Source organism: Petaurus breviceps, unplaced genomic scaffold, assembly GCF_028583685.1.
Source record: "Petaurus breviceps papuanus isolate PSGF00001 unplaced genomic scaffold, PetGlider_PUasm1.0 37, whole genome shotgun sequence".
Lineage (NCBI taxonomy): Eukaryota > Metazoa > Chordata > Mammalia > Diprotodontia > Petauridae > Petaurus > Petaurus breviceps.
Window position 1 is genome coordinate 39,059,126 of NW_027186296.1, and position 20,483 is coordinate 39,079,608.

General features: G+C 39.5%; 2 protein-coding genes across 3 annotated transcripts in view; both read left to right on the forward strand.

The window, feature by feature from the left end:
* CLPX (caseinolytic mitochondrial matrix peptidase chaperone subunit X) overlaps nucleotides 1–6,926 on the forward strand; it is a 48,644-nt gene extending 41,718 nt beyond the window's left edge. For both annotated transcript variants that reach the window (XM_069098296.1, XM_069098297.1), the window contains 2 exons: nucleotides 184–290; nucleotides 5,083–6,926. In XM_069098296.1, the coding sequence (XP_068954397.1) occupies nucleotides 184–290; nucleotides 5,083–5,173 (198 nt within the window). In that variant the 3' untranslated portion in view covers nucleotides 5,174–6,926. The remainder of the gene's footprint in view (nucleotides 1–183; nucleotides 291–5,082) is intronic.
* Nucleotides 6,927–7,752: 826 nt separating this feature from the next.
* Nucleotides 7,753–15,177, forward strand: PDCD7 (programmed cell death 7). The gene is made up of 5 exons (XM_069098298.1): nucleotides 7,753–8,709; nucleotides 9,708–9,846; nucleotides 11,385–11,621; nucleotides 12,031–12,118; nucleotides 13,858–15,177. The coding sequence occupies exons 1-5, from the start codon at nucleotides 7,864–7,866 to the stop codon at nucleotides 13,982–13,984; spliced, it is 1,437 nt and encodes a 478-aa protein (XP_068954399.1). The 5' UTR covers nucleotides 7,753–7,863; the 3' UTR covers nucleotides 13,985–15,177.
* Nucleotides 15,178–20,483: the final 5,306 nt, after the last annotated feature.

Here is a 20,483-nt window from a genome sequence, read left to right on the forward strand (position 1 = left end):
AGAAACTATAGTAGTTACCTAAATCTAGCTGAATGACCTCTTTCTGAGTTATTTTTTGCTATGCAGAATATAAAACAAGAGCCTATCCTTTGGATATTTTTGTCATTCAGTGGCTATACACAAAGCGCAAGAATTTAGAGTTGAACTTCAGTTTTCTATATAATCCTTTTCTTACTCCCTTAGGAAAAGCTGTTACTAGAACCAATGTTTGAAGTACCAAATTCTGACATTGTATGTGTGGAAGTTGACAAAGAAGTTGTAGAAGGAAAGAAGGAACCAGGATACATTAGGTAATATGAATTGTTATGCCAAAACAAATTCATAATTTGAAGTACAGTCTTACTAAGTACGTAAAAATAGTATGAAACCTGTTATATGATTAATACATGACTTAAAGTTTAAGGAATTTCTTAAAGATAATTTATTGCATGGGCTTATAAAATGCAGTATTTATGAGCCATTTAAAAAAATCTAAAACTTGATTTTTTTTAACTTAAAGAAAAAACAAATAAATATAACTATCACATGTAGTTTGAAATTATGAACAAGTAGGTTAAATGTGTAGTGTATATGAATTGACAACACAGTCTTCTCTCATCTCTGAAAAACTCTTCCACTTCTATCCAGTAACTTACACGCTGCTTTCTCTGAGACCTTACTCCTTCAATTACTTCCTCTTCTTCTTGCATCTTCACTTTTTCTCCTTTCCTCTGGCACCTTACCTACCTTCTTCCTGCAAAACAATGACATCTCCCCTATTTTGGGGGTTAGGGAAAACTTCCTTGAGTAGTTGTCATTTTTCTCCCCTTCTTTACAAACCAAAATTCTTGAAAGAAGAGGTTCTACTTGCTGGCTCTACTTTGTTACCACTCATTCATGCCTTAGTTCCCACAATATGATTCCTGTTATCTCAGCAACTCAACTGAGAATTTGTTTTCTTAAGTCACTAGTAATTCTAATTGCCAATTCCAGCTCTGATTCTTCTTTTCTTCTCTACAATAATCAGTCTTGTTGCCCATTTCTTCTTCCTTTTACTTTCTAATCTTTTTTTTAAATTTACTTTCAAATCTTTTTTGCTCTCTCTGGTTGCTCCTCAGTCTCCTTTGTTGGTTCCTCTTTCTCCTTTTACCCTTGAATATTGGTTTTCCCCATGTTTATTCTGTCTTTGACTCTCTGACACACACGCACTTTCTCTTTCTTTCTCTCTCCCTTGGCATTCACATCCATTCCTACACTTTATATTGATATCTCTGTGCTACTCCTCCTAAGTATATATGTTTCTTCTGAGATATCCACATTTCCAGCAGCTTACTATTTGTTACTTGAATGTTCCACTAGGACCTACAGTTCAATACATCATCTGCCTATGTGCCTTCAACTTGTTTTTCCTCCTGGCTTTATTATATCTGTTAAATACCACTACTCTCAGTCACCCAGGTTTCAAATTCTGCATTTTTTTACCCTTTCTTCCTCATACCCAATATCTGATTAGTCATCAGTCCTGTTAGTTCTGCTTCTCTGATATTCTTCACATAAATTCCCTTTTTCTCTTTTTTTTTTTTTTTAAAGCAATCAGGGTTAAGTAACTTGCTCAAGGTTACACGGCCAGTTATTTCTGGGTGTGGTGCTAAGTATCAGAGCCCAGATTTGATCCCCAGGTCATCCCGACTCTGGGGCCAGTGCTCTTACTCGCTGAGCCACCTGGCCGCCCCTAAGCAATTGGGGTTAAGTAATTTGCTCAAGGTTACATGGCCAGGTGTTTCTGGGTGGGTAATAAGTATCTGAGCCCGGATTCGATCCACATGTCATCCTGACACTGGAGCCGGTGCTCTTATTCGCTGTGCTACCTGGCTGCCCCCCCTTTTTCTCTTCTTACAGCTACCATCCTAATTCAGACTTCATGTACTTAACACTTGGATTACTATAGTAACCTACTGGACAGTCTCCTTCTTGTCACTGCCTTCTTAACTTGTTTTATATTGATTGTCAGATTAATCGTCCTCCTAAAAAGTCTGATCATGTTAAATCTCCATTTTCACTTTCCAGAAACCTTCAGTGGCTTTCTGTTTTCTACCAAACCAATTCCAAAGTATTTAAATCCCTCCTAACTTACTTTTCCAGGTTTATCTCAATAAGAGAACATTTCTCAAACACTTTGCTGACATATTCCCTTCCCTATAATTCGCCAAGTTTTGCCATGAAATCTTTGCCTAGAAGTGCATTATGCCTCTTTTGTTGCATTTTCACATCTACCTCATCATTATATTTATCCCTCCCACACTGAAGGAGGTTTAGGGGCACAGCACCCCTGCATTCTGAAAAATCTCCATTAAAATTTTTTGGCCTTCCCTTCATACCAGACAAGAAGTTTAAATTTGTTCTTTTTCTTCTGTGGGGTGTTTACAGTACCTTATTATAAAATTTGGGCTGATAATGTACATTGCTCTACATCTATTTTATGTATTTCTGAGTTTCCAAACTTTTCCTTTGTCATATGTTGACCTTTTTGTGTCATCTGCAGCTTCTGCAAAACTCCCATCTAATTTCTTATGCTGACCTGTGATATATGATAAAACTATGATGGGGAAAATCAGGATGTGGAAGGGATAACTATGTCTTATTTCCTTTTCTAGACTGTAACCTCCTTGAAGCAGAGGCCTTGCCTTCTCTTCCACACTACAGGGCTTTGCACATATACTTTTATATGTATGTTCATATATACTCACATATATATAAATAATTATACTTACACATATATAAACAATTTTTCAAATACTTAATGAATACCAACAAAGGAGAAAGGGTAAAGCTTGACCAAGGCATTTGTTTCAGCTTGATCATAAGAAATTTTACATTCATCTATTGTCTTTCATTAGAAAGAATTGACTGATTTTAACCATATTTGGTTTACTTTTTTTTAAAAAAACCAACTATGAAAATAATTTTATGCCTATGCCAGAGTATATCGTGGAAGGTGAAGAGTATGAAAATTTTACAAAGAACTCTCTTAACTCTCCAGATTAATTCATTATATACTTTTATCTAAAGATAGACATAGAGGATTGTAGTTTAAAAAAAATTGCAAAAAATGGATCAAACAAGAAACAAAAAAAGACCAAAGACTTTAATAGACATTTTAAAAATGCATATAGATTGTAAATATTCTCTTAAAAAAAAGATATGGAAGCATTTGCCATGGGAAATACCAAATGAACATGAGAAAAAGTTATATTGTTTATACCCTAGCACTTGGGAAACAGCTTGTTAGTGACATAGGAACTGATTGAAAAATGACTTGTATAGTCATACCGTAAGCTTGTTAGTACTAAATTAGAATTAAAATTGAGATGAGACGTGGAATTAAGACAAACTCAGTTTGACTTATTTAAACTAGCTTTTGACATCAAAATGTGAAAGGTGGACAAAGAAACAGATCTGTCAGTACAAACTCATGTCCTAATGGGGTTTAACTGATAAAAATAAATTGCTACTATGAGAGAACTGAAAGAACATAGAAACTGCCTTAGCCAAGCAAACACTTAAACTTCTTAGCAAGGAAGAGGTATAAGAACAACAATACTGCTTTAGAATGTCAGCTTATTAGTAAAATCTGTGAGTCTGAAATAGTATGACCAGTTTTAACTCATAAGACATTGACTAGTATTGGAGGTAAAAGCAGATTTACAGACAGGGTGGTAAGGACCAAACTTTTAATGGTGAACATTTTAAGGAGAACATTTAAAAATGAAATGGGAGGAAGACAACAGATAGACAAAAATGAGGAAGAGATCTGAGAGAGTAGAAGAATCATTAACACAATGTGGGGAAAGCCAGGTAGACCAGGCCAAGTACAAAGTCAGTCAGCAAAACTTTATTAAATGCTAGGTGCAGGCACTGTGCTAAAGTGTTGGGGATACAAAGAATATGTGTGTCTGTTTGTCTCTGGAAATACACAATGGATAAATGATAAGCCCATGAATGAATAGGAGGAAAAGAGAATATAGATTGCATTTGGGCATTTGAGCAATACTTTTAATGATCCCAAACTTCTTCCTGAATCAAAGCCTTTCTTTTTTAATATTTTTCTTAGGATATCAGATTGCTACAAATCATGGAATACAGTAGTTTCCAAAGTATTAAAATTGTTGTTCACCCCAAGAGCCCCAGAGAGAGATACTTGGGAGTATGAGTAGGCTATATAGCATGTTGCCAGGAAGCAGCTTCAAAGATATGATCAGTAAGATATTTGATCAGAAAAGGAGGTGGGCTGGCTATGCAGAGTGGTAGAGCTAGGAGGACCCAGGCAAATCACTTACCATCTCTAGGCCTCAGATTCTTGTATTTAAAATAAAAGGTTTGGACAAGGTATTCTTTAAGGTTGCTTCCAGTTCTTAATTGTGATACAGCAATACTATGTAGGTAGAGCAAAGGATAACCTACATTCTTCATAGGTAAAGAGATCTAAAGGAAAGCCTTTGGTGCATTAGGTGGATCCCTAGGAGGGCTTAGCTATGTGGTTTATGGACTAGAGTTGCATAGGATGAGGTGGCATGGATTGGTTGCTATCTGCACTATTCATTCAATAGGCATTTTTAAGCAGTTTCTGTTTGGAAAGCACTGGAGAGAGAAAAAGACAAAAATTAATAGGTTCCTGTCCTCAGCTTACTTAAATTCAACTGGGATGGGAGTTGGAACATATATATAATTAATTCAGTACAAAACATGTACAAAGTAAATACAAAGTGTTTTCTCTGGAGGGTACTAACATCTAAGGAGCTCAGGCCCCCGTTGTAGGAGAGGCTTTTGAAGTCAGCTCAGGATTCCAAGAGGCAGAAGTGAGGAGGGAGGGCAATCAGAAATAAACATTTCAGTATAGTGTTCACTTGTTTGAGTATTAAAGATATTGGGGAAAATGTTTGATAAGTATTAATTAGTTGTGTTAAAGTTAATTTGAGTTTTTTCCAACTATGAAACACTGACATATTGATTGGAATTTTTTTATTTGTATCTAGAAAGACATACATACTATACAGAGACTTTTCATTTGTTTTTTAAAAAGTAACTGATTGCTTTTCATCATAGGGCTCCAACTAAAGATTCATCTGAAGAGGAGTATGACTCCGGAGTTGAAGAGGAAGGATGGCCTCGGCAAGCAGATGCTGCTAACAGTTAAACACTGTTAAACCTTTGTCCCATAGAAATTTTTCCCCTTTGTTTTAAGATCATAACTGGCTTTACAGTCTGACATTAAAGGCATTGGATCTATCCTGGATATTATACATGGTCAGAAGCCTTTAGGATAAGAATCAGATCATGTATGTTATTGTAACATCACATTGATTTTATGCAGTGGACATTATGTGGACTTTAATGGCACAATGTTCAAAAATGTACATTTTTTGGTTCAGTTTTTTAAAATATGCTTTAACAAAATTCTGAAGTTATATTAAGCAATGAAGGTGTTGCCAGTAACTAATGAATTTTACAATAATGTTACTCTACAAACGGGAAAATAAATTTCCTTAAAAGCTGAATGCTGATACCATTAGTTCAACCTTTTTTTACCCATTTGTTTCCTGAAGAGATCAGACTTTTTATTCACATTTGAAATTGAAATAGATACTGATTGGTGACATATTAGTAATGGAAAAGTGCCCAAGATCACTCAATTTTGATGATGTTTAGTTATGTTCTTAGGCTGCTTTGCTAATTCATGACACCAACTTACCAAATGATTTCAGTATAAAAGGCAGTTTGCTTATTGGCCATTTGAGATGCACTTCAATGCAATGGAAAAGCATATGTAATTGGAATCTCGGTAAATTTCTCACAGGAAAAACAATGAGGAATACAGCATGTAGGCATATTTAAATTTTAAGTAAAATACTTTTAACATTGTGCAATTACCTAAAGAGCTAATGTGCATCAGTTTTTTGGTGCTGGATATTTGTCCAACCTCCTATTTCCACATCAAAGAAAGAATAGGTATATTTTTTCTGCAATCAGTAGTGAACTTGTTCATACAAAAATGACTTCTAAGTTATTTGTTCTAATTTGTTATACATCTTTTTCTTGGTCATCATCGATTTGGGACTTGCAGCAAAACCAAGAGGAACAAAACTGAATCCCTTGAAGGACTTAAACATGAATAAAAATTGATCCTTTAGCAGAAAACTTAGGAAACTAGTAAAGGATTTTTGATTTAAAAAATTTTTTTAAATAAGAAAATCTTCAGATACTTTGTCAGGTTTTTTTCCCCTTCCTGCTAAGATGTTGCTGCAGGTTTATTGTTATTCATCTAGTTCAACTTTTTTTTTTAATTTGAATTTAACACTGATTTAAACATTCATTTATTTTCATTGTTTAGCCTGCTTACTAAAGATGAGGATTTTCCTCATGCACTTTGTCAGGAAGAAAAAACATTAAGCTCTAACAGTTTAATTACAAGCCCTAATCTTGTACTGAAGAGCCGATTTAATTAGGGCTTTCATGACTTAGATAGTAGGAGAGTTGTGAAATATTTATCTCTTGATGGGAAAGGTACAGAGATGCACATTCACCAAGTCAGGTTTGTGTAGCGGTGAGCAGGAACAAAGAATCTTTAGTCTCCCCAGTAATGGTTAAAGTTACTGTTTCAGGAAGTCTTGATACAGTATTGTAACTTAATTACTTTCCTTTGATTGTATAATTTTCCTTTTTGTAGAGTGGGAAAATTGTAGTAGATTTTAATTATTTTGAGGATAATCCTCCAGAAACGACCGGGAGACATTATAGTGACAAGTAAAACAACTTGCATTTAGTTTTGGAAGTTGTTTATAAAACATTGTGATCGATGTTTTTAAATCAAACACAAATGCAGTGTAACTACAATTTGTACCTTGGAACTTATGTTTTGGCGTTTGAATAAAACGAAGCTATTAATGAAACTGTTATCTTGTCATCTCCATGAAATAGAGAGCAATAAGTGAGAAGGGGCCTCCCAAAATCAGGAAATGCAAGAAGAAATGTTGATTTCGGCAGGGCCACTCATACCAAGGAATAAACTTGTTAGACTTGTTCTTCTTGCTAGAAGGAATGTCAGCACATTCCTTCCTCACCCTGACTCCCTGGTGACCTTTAGGAACCTTGACCACCCCCCTCTGACCCCTATAGAATTGGCGCCAAGGAATCTTGACCACCCCCCCTGACCCTTATAGAATTGGCGCCAAGCCACTATCTCTAAAGCTCATACTTGTCTGTCACCCAATCCCTGACCTTTGTGTTTCCCGCTCCCCCAAGAACTGTATAAAAGAACGCCCGAGAAGACACTCGGGGTCCTCCATCTTAAGTGTATGGTTGGACCCGGGTTCGAACTCGTGAATAAATGTTTGTCTTCTTTGTCAGTCTTGTAGTCTCTGTTCTTTTCCCTTGGTACCACGTTTCAATAAGCACCAGATAGTCCCAGTAAGAGGGAGGGGAGAGGGATGGAACAGCCAAGGACTGAGAGCAGAGGTACTTTAAAGAAATATGGCTGAAACAAAGACATTCCTTTAAAGGAGAACATGGGCCTCCAGGGCATTCACTTTGGAGACTCCGTCGGCTGACCTTGTTTCCTCCGGAAAGCTTGTAGTTTCTTTCGCGGTCCCAGCCAGGTGCTGAATCTCCCCAGCACCCTGGCGAAGGGACAGCGTTTGCGGGGAGGGGCCAACTAAAATGAGGCCTTTCATTGGCTGGTAGGCTCTCCGGGCGGGGCCGTCAGTTCTTTCGGCTTAACGTCACATCCGGAAGAGTCGTCCTAGGAACTTCTTGGAGCAGTCGCCGGGGCCTCTTCCGGGTCTTCAGTACTTCCTCTCGGCCCACTGGGGCGGTAGGGATAATACTTCCATGGCTCTGCCACCTTTCCCCGGCCGCTTTGCCCCTGTCTGCCCGGTTCCCCCGCCGCCACCTCCTCCTCCCCCTCCCGCTCCGTTCCGATGCCTTCCCTTCGGGCCGCCCCCACCTCCCCAGGCCTATCCGCCTCCACCTCTACCTCCGCGTCTGGGTCCCTTCCTGGGGACCCCAGGTCCCAGCGCGGGCCCCTTCCTGCCGCCTCCCATCCCGCCGCCCCCGATCCCGCCACCGCCTCCTCCCCCCCAGTGTAGGCCTTTTCCGGGGCTCGAGGGCGGGGAACGGCTTCCGCCCCCCTCTCCGGCTCCTCCATGGGCCCAGCGCTGGGCAGAGGCCCCGCCACCCGACGGGCTCGGGGACACTGCCCTGCAGCGCCAGCGGGACCGCCAGTGGCTGGAAGCCGTCTTTGCAGCCCCACGGCGAGCGAACGGCCCGCCTGCCTCGGGGGCAGCGGCGGCTGCGGCCGCTCCGCCCGGCCCTAGCCTCGGCGAGCTCCGGGGGCGGCTACGCGGAGCCCTGCGCCTGGTGAGCCGGCTGCGCAGCCTGTGCCGGGCCTTGCGGGAAACTGAGGCCGACGGGGAGGCCTGGGAGCGGCTGCACCAACAAGCGGCCCCGCTGCGGGAGCAGCTGCGTGGGGATCTCGAACCGCTGAGGCAGCCCGCCTACATGGGCGCCGCACGGAGGAAGCTGGAGCGTGTCCGTCGGCGGCGGCAGCGGCTCCGGGAGCGAGCCCGTGAGCGTGAGGCCGAGCGCGAGGCGGCCCAGGTCCGGGCGGCGGAGCGGGAGGAGGAGATCGACCGCTGGAGAAACAAGTGTGTGCAGGAAGTGGAGGAGAAGGCCCGGGTAAGCCTGGAGACCGAGCGCCCAGCCTCCCTGACCGTGGTCCCGATGGAGGACCCTTCCAGCCCGACCCCTGGGACTCCATCCTCCGAAACCCTGCACGCCTGCCCCTCCGGAAGAAATACCAGAAGTCCTCTTAGTTGCAGGGCAGGCAAATAGAGCAACGTTCAGAATTTCTCCCAAACTCCTGCGTCTGAGATTATTAGCACCACCATAGGTGGTTTTAGCTGCCTAGGCAAGATTGGAAATTTTCCATTTTAAAAAAATGGCCTTTCCACCATTCTCCCTCCTCACCCCCTCGTGTTCTAGGGTCACCTCCTTATCTCTCCTTCCTATAATAATTATTATTAGCTTTTGTATAACTTCCTAAGTGCCAGGCACTTATATGATTATTATTATATCATTTGATCCTCCCAACAACCTGGGAGACAGATGCTATTATTATCCCCATTTTACAGATGAAGAAACTGAGGCAAACAACTTAAGTAACTTGCCCAGAATCCCACAGCTGGTAAATGACTGAATCAGCAGTTGAACTCAGATCTTCCCAACTCCAGGCCCAGCACTGTTATCTACTACACTGCTGAGATGCCTGTACTACATTTATTAGTGTCCACATGCCCCCTGCCGATATCTTTGAAGTGCCTAACTCCCACCATCTCACGGTCAAAACTCCTGTTTCCTCAATGCCATTATCTCAGCTGTCACATAACTCAAAAGATTGTACGTCTAGAGCTGGAAGGGACCTTTGAGGAAACTGAGGCGCAGTCAGGTTAAGTGAAGGGTACACAATAGTACTAACTGATAACAGCTTATTCTTCCTTCCCCCAGTAATCCAAAGGGTACTGTTATCGGTGATATTTCAGGTACTGCTTAATTAAATGGGGAAAATTTTGGGGGTAGGAAGATTTTATTGCCACCCTTAAAATCACACTTTTTAGGCAACTACTTTTTAAGATTGGCTTTGAAGATAGAGGCTAATAATTTGTTCTCCCACCAAGGAACAAGAACTCAAAGTTGCTGCTGATGGTGTTTTATCAGAAGTGAGGAAAAAGCAAGCAGATACTAAGAGAATGGTGGATATTCTTCGAGCCTTAGAGAAACTGAGGAAGCTGAGAAAAGAGGCTGCAGCTAGGAAAGGTAATTTAACATACTTTCATCCTGGGGTGTGCTGGAACCAGTTGACTTAAATTTTCAGTGTGAACATTTACACTTTGGAAATCAACAGATGCTACATATCCGAGTTTGATTCATTGTCTTGCTTGCTGGACTTAAGAAAGTGACAGGGGAGATTTAAATAATGCAAATGAAACCTTAAAGTGCACCTGATATAATTTTCCCCCAGATCCTGTTGTTTATGATCATGCCTAGTGCCAAGATGATTCCCTTAAATTTCAGGTCTAGCTCTGTCACTCCCCTGTTCAGTAAAATACTTTTGCTCTTTATCTAGCATCAAATAAATTTACTTTAAGGGAAATGTTTTGTTTTATGTTTAACCAAAAAAGCCCTTATCATTAAATTCTCATGGTTTTTTTTTTTCAAACAAACAAAAAAAGACTAGCCTAGAAACTTAACATTGAGATAGATTGGATTGGGGACTATCTGAGATAAAGTGAGGCCTGCCAGCAGGCAGTTACAGGAAACAAGCTAATGATTTTTTTTTTTTTTTGCTTTTTGGAAGGAGGAAGGTAGGGCAGTTGGGGTTAAGTGACTTGCCCAAGGTCACACGGCTAGTTTTTGTATTAAGTGTCTGAGGCCGGATTTGAACTCAGGATCTCCTGACTCCAGGGCTGGTGCTCTATTCACTGCAACACGTAGCCACCCCCAGCTAATGATTTAATAAGGGGCTAACTAAGGGTTTTTATAGTTCAGCAAAAGAACTAACATGTTAAGCAAGTCCAACATTTTATACAATGATATGTACAATTTTAAAAATTTATCATAAACTTCACCATCAAAAGAGAAGCCAACAATCAGGGTTAAAATCTTATAAAAATGGATTTTCAGTGTCCTTTCCCAAGAGCACTTGGAATTCCTTTCCCTTTGTCTTGGTTCTTGTTCTCTCTCTCTTTGTATACATACATATATACATATGTATATATACACATATATATATGTCTGTGTATACACACATATGTATATACACACATATGCACATAGTTGTCAATACATATACATTCTGGTTTTGCTGCTCTCGCTTTGCATTGTTTCATATTGGTCTATCCTTTTCCTTGTATTTCATTCCTTTAATCGCCCCTTAATAGCATTACATTAAAATACTGTAATTCAGCCATTCTTTAATCATTGAATATAAAAGTTGCTTTCAGTTTCTTGCTGTTGCAGTTACAAATATTTTTGTACAAAGAGATCCTTTTTTCCCCCCATTTTAATGATATTTTTTTTTAAGGAGAAAGTCATAGCAATTTAATCTCTGTGTCAAAAATTGTGATGACTTTTATGGTTTTCAGTAAATACTGCCAGAGTACTCTCCTTAATGTTTATCCTACTCCACATGTGAGTGGTGAGAACTTTGAGAGATGTCAACAGTTAAAAGTTGTGGACATTTTCATATTGTAGTTGGGATTTTGTAGGGACTTCATAAAAATAGTGGGTTTTCCTACTTAGATCAGATATTTAGATACATTTTTCTAAATTGTTATTTGACCCTTTCTTTGCAGGGGTTTGTCCACCTGCCTCAGCAGATGAAGCTTTTGAACATCATGTAGAGAGACTGAGAAAATTAATCAAAAAACGCACTGAACTGTATGAAGCTGAAGAAAGGGCACTGCGAGTTATGTTGGAAGGAGAACAAGAAGAAGAGAGAAAAAGAGAATTAGAAAGGAAACAGAAAAAAGAAAAAGAAAAGATTTTACATCAAAAACAAGAAATTAATTCCAAGTTATTTGGGGATCCAGGTATGTTCTATAACTGTAAAAGAAATGGATGCAATTCTCATAGCAGGCATTATTAAGCTAGCGTCTCTACGGACTAACTCAAACTTAGTATCTCTCTATTACAAATTGAAAAAAAAAAACTACATTATTTTGAGAAGGGGTCCATAGACCCAGCCATACTGCCAGAGGAGTCTAGGACACACACAAAAAGGTGAAGAATAGTGGTAATAGCCTGAAATTGAGTTAGAAAGTTGGTAGGTAGTAAATTATTTCTGAAGTAATAAGAATTGGAATGAGATGATTAACCATATAAAAATCTATCAAATCATCACAGTCATAAGTTGATGTACTGTGCTAAACCATAGTTTTATAAGTTATTCTGAGCATGAGAAATCATAAACTGTTGCTATATGTGGTTTTTCTTTTTCAGCTGAATTTCCACTTAGTCACCTTCTACAGCCCTTCAGGCAGTATTATCTACAGGCAGAACATTCCTTACCAGCACTCATTCAGATCAGGTAAGAGCATTAGTTATTTGTGATCATATTAAACTCCATTTCCAGTAAATAAACCGGAAATTGATAATTTGACATAGTAGAATTTTAATTTGTCAAGTTATTCATGTACAGCCCTATATCATGTTACTTATGAAACATAATTTTAGAATCAGAATGTTAGTTCTATTATGTTTATAAGGCTAAGAGCTAAGAAGGGACTAGAGAGATAATGTATGTGGTCCAACTTTTTTATTACATAGATAACAAAATAGGTCTAATAGGGCTTAATTGACTCCCCTTGAGTCACATAGCTAGTTAGTGGCAGAGCCTGGTCTAGAATCCTAGGTCTTCTGTCTTTTATCACAGAAATTCAGAGCTGGAAGGTATCCCACAGGCCACCTGATGCAGCCTATTTCTGAAAATGTATCCCCTGTATAATATGTGACAAGTGACCATCTAGCTTCCACTCAGAGACTTCCTGTGAAGGAGAACCCATCACCCTCCAAAGCAGTCCACTCCACTTTTGGATAACTATGTTAGGAATATTTTCTTGACACCAAGCCAGACCTGCCTTTGTGATTTCTACCTGGTGCTCTGAGCCCTGCCTTCTAGGGCTAATAAGAAACATCTATTGCCCCTTTCACATGATGGCCTGTAAAATAGGTGAAGACTACTATCATTTCTCCCTGTCCACATACCTAGAATCTTTTCTTCTTTAAGTTAGAAATCACTAATTCCTTCAGTCCGTCTTCTTGTGGCATGGTCTCCTCTTTCCTAGCCACCTTCTCTGGATGTCTTCCAGCTTATCATAGTAATTAAAATGTGGTGGGGGTGGGGAGTGAGGTGGGCAATGCCACTCCCTCCCCCCACCCATCCCCGTTCTATTCTGGTCTGTTCAAGACCATGACCTTCCTTATTCTTGCACTTTCTCTTGTAAAAGGGGTCTTGGAATACATTTGCTGAAAAAGGGAGGGTTATTTTTCCTTTTCACCATGCTGATACTCAAACAATATCAATTTGAAATGCTAGCATCATTTTTTCCAGCTCTTCTTGGTAATGCAAAATAAACTCATCAACAAGGACTATAATTCATTGTGGAAGTGACAGTAATAATCTTGCAAAATCTTTTCTGGAGTTAAGATCTTTGTTTGAAACTTAGGTCCTGAGAGCAGGAGTCCTATGTTTTCATCCTGTCCTATCTGGGTGTCTTCGGGCAAATTACTGACTCTCATTTTCCTCATCTCTAAAATGGAATTAAATTGTAACATAAAGAACAGGGATTTTTGAGGATGGATATCTGAATCTTGGTTCTGTTAGTTACAACCCATGTAACCTAAGGTGTATCACTTAACCTCTCTTCATTTTAGGGTTCTGATCTGTAGAGTTAGGAAGTTGGACTGTAGATAAGCTTCAGAGATCCCTTCTGTCTCACATTTTGTGATTCTCTAAGAAAGAAGCATTTTTCATACTAAGGAGAGTCACTTTATTCTGGTGAAGGATGAAATATTTATGTTTGGATACAATTCTGAGCCTCCAAAACTAACTTTCCATATTTTAGTCAGGAGTTTAATCAATTGATAGCGTTTGTAGTTGAAAAAAAATGAGTAAAGAATGTTTTCTTCTCTTTGTTTACATTTAAGAAATTTAGTCTTTTATATTTTAGAACAAGACAGGTTTTATGATATTGCAACAAAAATTAATTGTATGTTTCACTAAAGTAAAACCGAAGTGAACTTTTGTTCTGAAATATTCTCCTAAAGGCATGAATGGGATCAGTATTTGGTACCCGCAGATCATCCTGAAGCAACCTCAGTCCCTCAGGGATGGGTCATTCCTTCATTCCCCAGCAGTGACGCCTGGGCAGCTGCACTCAGACTGAACCATTGAAGATGGTCTCATGAACATGATTGTGTCTCTACAGACTAAGCCAGGACGGAACCTCTGAACTCTCTTGGGCCACACTGAGTGAAAGCTCTATTTTCATGGTGCTGGAGGGATCTTTGGAATCAGTAGGTTAATACTGTTCTTCAGGAAGGGCCAAGGGCAGGGAGAAAGGGATGTACATTGTGCTCTTGTTGTATAGAATGGTGTTTGTTGCTTCACTTTTAAACTTAATTTGCCCATTTTGAGGGAATTGATCAAATGTAACTTCTCTTATGTAATGTGTGTGGGTGTGTTCATCTCCACAAATAGAAAATCCAGATATGTACTGTTTGTCTTTCCTGAAAGATCTGAAAAAAAGGAGCTGATCATTCCTGAAAATGTAGGGTTCTGAATGGATATGAAGGCCAAGTCTGTCATTCTCTTCACCTAAAGTCATAAGTCCTAGGTTGGTGCTAGTAGTCTTCATAAATAAAAATGACACAATCTTGTTATAAAGTCCTTATTTGGAGTAAGGGCTGCACATTTAAAAACACATCAAAGCACTGAAGAGAACAGTCCTTGAGCTGCCTTCCTCTTGCCAGCCCTCCCCCATTGACAGCTTCATCGTCAATACTACTTGTATCCATACACCAAGAGAAAATAAGTTGGTGTGCTTCCAGCCTGGGTTGGGTCACCTGTCGTTTCTGGATATCAGATCGTCTGACCTCGACTTTTTTCTTCAGGAAACTTGAACAAAGTGTTGAATACCTCTTTCCACAGGTTGGATGGATCTGCCTTAATTGTAGAGCCATGCTTCTTCTGCAGTTGAAAGTCCCAATGTAAATACATTTCTGTATAGACGTTGGAAGGCTCAGCACCTTCATCAATAAAGATTCTGTTTTGCCCCTGGGAGCAGATTCCCTCACCTGAAAGTGTTGCACATTGGAGGAAATTTACAGCTATCTTATAAAGTTGATCTTATATTGTTTACCTGTTGCAGATGATATATCTGTTGAAATGCTGCTAAAGCAGTTCTATAAATGGCATAGGTTGAGAGGACAGATTTTCACAGAGTAAAATTTATTTTCATCAATGAAATGTTCTTAAAGATATTTAGTACTGTAAAATGAGAGTTTACACATGCTTTATGCCAGATCGTATAAAATTAATTTATATTTTTATGAAGCCAAATAAACACATTTTATTTTTTAAATTAAGGCTTTTCTCAGTTGCTTGATGCACACTAAAATGATTGTATAAAGTACATAGCCCCCAATGCAAAAGGTGTAAATGTTTTTAAATTGTGACAGCAACAGCAATTCTTGAGAAAAATTGATCCTACTGGCTGAAATCTTACTCTACCCTTTGATGAGAGAAATAGAACATTAGCCAACTTCAAACCTAGAGGCAAATATCACTACCAACTTTGAAAATCCATGAGCATAAGACAAAATTTTTTATCTGACTTAAAGGAGACAGACCATTTCTACATTTTACCTCTCTAATTCAATTCAACAAATGTGTGTAAGCATCTGCCAACAGCTCTGGCAGGTCCAGCCAAACAATCTGAGTATGAGCTCCATGATGGGCTCCATGTCTGTTGTTCAGGGACTAGCCTTGCCCAGTTTTGGTAATGTTTTTTCGCCAGGTCAGCCATGGAATGATCAAAATTTTCAGCCACAGAAACTTGGAGATAAATGATAGAAAAATCGTGATTTTCGTTAGTTGAGGGATTGTCTCTATGGATGAAATCTTTGACCTATGAAATAATGAAGTTCTAAGAAATGTCCAGAACACTCCATTAGGCATTGGGGGAAATAGAAAGTTAGGGAAGAAGACATGGTCCCTTCTTTTGTTGGACTTATAGGCGGGAGAACCAGACACGTATGGGGTTGGCAAACTATGGCCTGAGGGCTAAATCAGGCCCTCCTTATGTCTGTTTTTTGTAAGGTCAGTCAGCGAGTTAATAGTTTTCGCTTTTTTACAAAACAGGCCACCTCTGCTTTATATGATGAGTACATTTGGATCATAGATCTTTGGCTGAAAGGGACCTCAGAGGCTACTTAGTCCAACCCACCCATTTTACAGATGAGGATACAGGCTTAGGGAGACTCAGTGATTATAAGGCCTACAGCTAATAGTATCAAGAAATTTGAACTCAAGTTCTCCAGTTCTCAAGATAATGCTTTGCTTTCCACTTCTCTGTGCTGTCTCCTAAGGTGAAAAATTGATGTGAAGTTTGAGGAGGAGAAGGGTTAGTTACCCAAGGGGAATGTTAAGACTTCAGAGATGTCAAAGAAGTGACATTTGAGTTGGGCTTTAAAGGGTGGAAAGGAATTTAATAGTCAAAGAGGAAAGGAAGATATTTTGAACACAGAGAATTGTGAAAAAAAAAGATAAGGAAATCATGTTTGCCGCGTCTAAAATTTTTCAGCACGATGTTAAGAAATATGTCATTCATTTCCCCTTTATTACACCAAACTCACAGGCCATAATGCCTATAAGTTGAAACTGGGCTATTTTAACAATAGATTTCATCAGCATTATAGACAATTGATTTGTCCAATGCTATATTGCAAAGTGTCTGTACATTGAGATTATTTTATGTGTGGGGTTTTTTGTTTGTTTTTGCTCACTATAAAAAGGTCATCTGAGTTGAGACAGGGGAAGTACAGCTTACTTAGATACAATAATCTGGTACAAAGATTTATGGAAGGCTAAAGGGTAGAATTTGATTACATAATACAGCATCAGGAGATGTTCAGCCTCGTATCTAGGGTTATGCTGTGAGAGGATTTGCAACTATAAACCAGTAGGCGTGCTCCCTGTGATCTAAAAAGCCATTCACCTTGCTGAGCCTACGTCACTGCTTCTACATGTAAGAACACAAAGAAGATCAACGTATCATAGCCATCTGGGTAGCCTTACTGTTCCATCCACTCCAATGAGAAGAAGGAAGCTACTCTGCATCCCTGCCAGGTAAGTACCAAAGTGTGTATGGAATGTTGGCATGTGATGTGATCTATGAGGCATTTATTGCACATGGAATTACTGTTTTATGCTTGTGTGTTTAAGGGAACAGGCAATATATTACAAAGTTTTGGGGGAGGAAAGCCATAAATCATATTCCTCATATACAGACAAGATGTTTTAATTTAGCACTGGTAACTTATTCTAGGATAATGAATGGCTGGTATTAGACTAACTTTACTTGTCCACATAATGATTTCCCAACTTGGCCCAACCTAATCCCACAATGTAGAATTTTTTTGCCAAAATGGATCCCCATTAGAGAAAGTTCAGGACCAAACAAGTTACAAAGAGGCTTACAGGAAGTAAAATGGACAATTTTTATTATGTAAAATTAGTTTCTGAATAAATAAAGCTAATGCAGTTGAAATCAGAAAAGAAGGAAATTGGAGGGAAAAATATTATAAGTTTCTCTGATAAAAATCTAATTTCTAAGATATATAGAGAACTGAGTCAAATTTACAAGAATAAAAGCCATTCCCAAATTGATAAATGGTCAAAGGATATGAATAGGCAGTTTCAAGAGGAAGAAATCAAGATATCAGTAGCCATATGAAAAAATGCTCTAAGTCACTAATAATTAGAGAAATGCAAATTAAAACAATTCTGAGGTACCACATTATATTCACCAAATTGGCTAAGTTGATGGTAAAGGAAAATGATATGCTGGGAGGGTTGTGGGAAAACAGATACTTTGCTGTTAATGAAGTTGTGAACTGTCCAGTCATTTTGGAGAACAATGAGGAACTATGCCCCTAAAACTGATCCGAGTGCCCATCAATTGTAACTAGTTTTAGTATATGTATGTGATGAAATATTATTGTACTGTAAGAAATAATGAAGGAGATGGTTTCTGAGAAACCTGGGAAGACTTGTATGAATTGATGCAAAGTGAAGTGAACAGAACCAACAGAAAAATGTATATAATAACAATATTGTAAAGACAACATTGAAAGACTTAGGAAATCTGATCGACACAATGATCAACCAGAATTTCAGAGAACTCATGATAAAACATGAATATAAAGGTGATGGACTCATAGTGCAGACTGAGGCATATTTGGGGGACAGGAGACATGGCTAATACAGAAATTGTATTTGCTTGACTATATTTGTAACTCGTTTTTCTGATGGAGGAGGGGCAGAGAAAGGGAGGTAGAAGGGAGAGAATTCAGAACATAAAAATGAAGTAAAAATAAAAATAGCATGGGGGTGGGTAGAAACCCTCTATAATTTAACTTTTTAGAGGCAGTCTTGTGTTCTTTACTGACTATTCAGATTCTTGGACATGGACAAGGTCTTTGGTTCAATTGACATTATTCATGGAGCTCTTACTGTGCAGAACCAAGGCTGTTTTAATCAAACATCAGACATTTAGAGACTGGGGTGGGGAGTGGGGGGGAATGTAAGGGCTGATGATTCTGCTGCAGTTTCCATTCCTGAAGGATTCTCTCTTCAGGCCAAAGAGGAAGTGTGTGTCAAGATTCTGCTTTCCAACAGTCAACTTTGCAAAGCAGTCTAAACAGAGCTTTTAGCTATAACAGATAGCACCTAAAATAGAATTTGGGACTTAAAGTATGGCAAATTCATCACTGCAGCAAGTCTCCAAACAAACCCAGTTCCCAGCAGTAAGCCCGTGTGGTAACTTAAGTTTAAACTTAAGTAAACTTAAAGTTTACTTCCTGGCTCTGCCTTTAATTTTTCCTCCATTCCCACTAACACCACCTTGGTCTAGACCTTTCTCAGTTGCAACTAGATGCTAGACTATTGTTGTAATCGCTCAATTCACAAACATTCATTAAACTCTTGCTAGGGATCAAGACACTGTGCTAGGGCTCTGGGGATCCATGGAAAGATAAAAATGAAACAGACCCTGCCCTCAAGAAGTTTCTATTATATGGCTTAATCTCCCTGCCTCTAGTCTTCCCCCATCTCTCCAATCCATCCTACACACTGGCACTCTGTAAGGTTCTACTTCAAATACTGCTTGTGTGTATATCAAGATCCTTGTAAGAGGATCAAGTCCAAACTCCTCGGCCTAGCTTTCATAGCCCTTGACAATCTGGCCACAACTGGCCTCTCCAATGTTATTCCTTATATCTTCCCCAGGTGTCACCTGCCACAGCCAAACTAATATTCCCTGTCCCAAAGCACAAGGTACTGGTAATAGTTCCTTTGCTTGCACTGGCTTATGATAACTTACTTGCTTTCTCTCCACTTAACTAAATCCTGCCTGTCCCACCGGAGGGCAATTAGATGGTAGGTACAGTGGGTAGAGTATGGGGCCTGGAGTCAGGAAGACTCATCTTCCTGAGTTCAAATCTGGCCTTAGACACTTACTAGCTATGTAACCTTGGACAAGCCACTTAACCCTGTTTGCCTCAGTTTCCCCATCTGTAAAATGAGCTGGAGAAGGAAATGGCAAACCACTCCAGTATCTTTGCCAAGAAAACCCCAATGGGGTCACAGAGTCAGACGTGACTGAACAGCCTAACCTTTAAGGCTCTACTTAAGTCCTACTATAGGTCTCCTGCAACTGTTCAAACCCACAGGATTTTCTCTCAAGTAGGGAAAATATTAAATTTTTAAAATTATTATTAATATTATTACTCTTATCTTCCTCCACTAACTTGTAAGCTCTTTGAGGGCAAGGGCTGCCCTTTTCTTATTTGTATCCCCAGCACTTAGGACAGGGCTTGGCACGTAGTAAGCCACTTAGTACATGTTTCTCATACTGTAGGACCCCCTGCCCCTTATTTATTGTTTGTACCACTCATTTGGCACTTAGTATATGATGTCTTTGGGTTGTGTTTAGTCTCACCAATAAGATGATTATAAAGTCCTTGAACTCAGTTGCTCCCTCATTTCTATGTGTTCCCTCTTCCTCCCCATATATCACGCACACAGCACTTCCTGTAGAGCTTTAGATATCACTGATTCCCGGAAAGGTTTATTGATGCTGATTTATCTCCAAACCCTAGACCAGGTTCTTTGCCTCTCTGTTCTCCCGCCCCTCATCAACTGCCTATGGAGGGAGAGCCCCAAGCAGGGCTGCTGTAAGCAGCAGAGCCAGGATAGTCAACCATTAAGAGGTTTAGCCAGATGGCCTTATGATACCTTTCCAGGCTCAGATTACCCTATTTCCCACGTGGAATGATGTCATCGTTTGTGTAAAAGGATGCTTGGAGCTGTTGGTCCAGAAGTGGTGGGGGATTTATGCTAATCCTTTATGCAGTAATTCAAGGCTTCCCTCTTGGCCCTCACCTCACTGAATCCTCTTTTGTACCAAAGAATAACAATTAATCAGCTGACTATGGGAAAGTATAGCTGGGGTAAAGAGCACTGCATAACTACAGATTATCAACAAATTTAAACGGCTTCATTTTACCAACTGATAGAGCAGTAGGTCCTATTTCTATAGCCATTTGAAGTTTACTAAAACCTTGCAAAAATTGTTTCATAGGATCCCTGCATTTGGGTTAGGAAGTCAAGG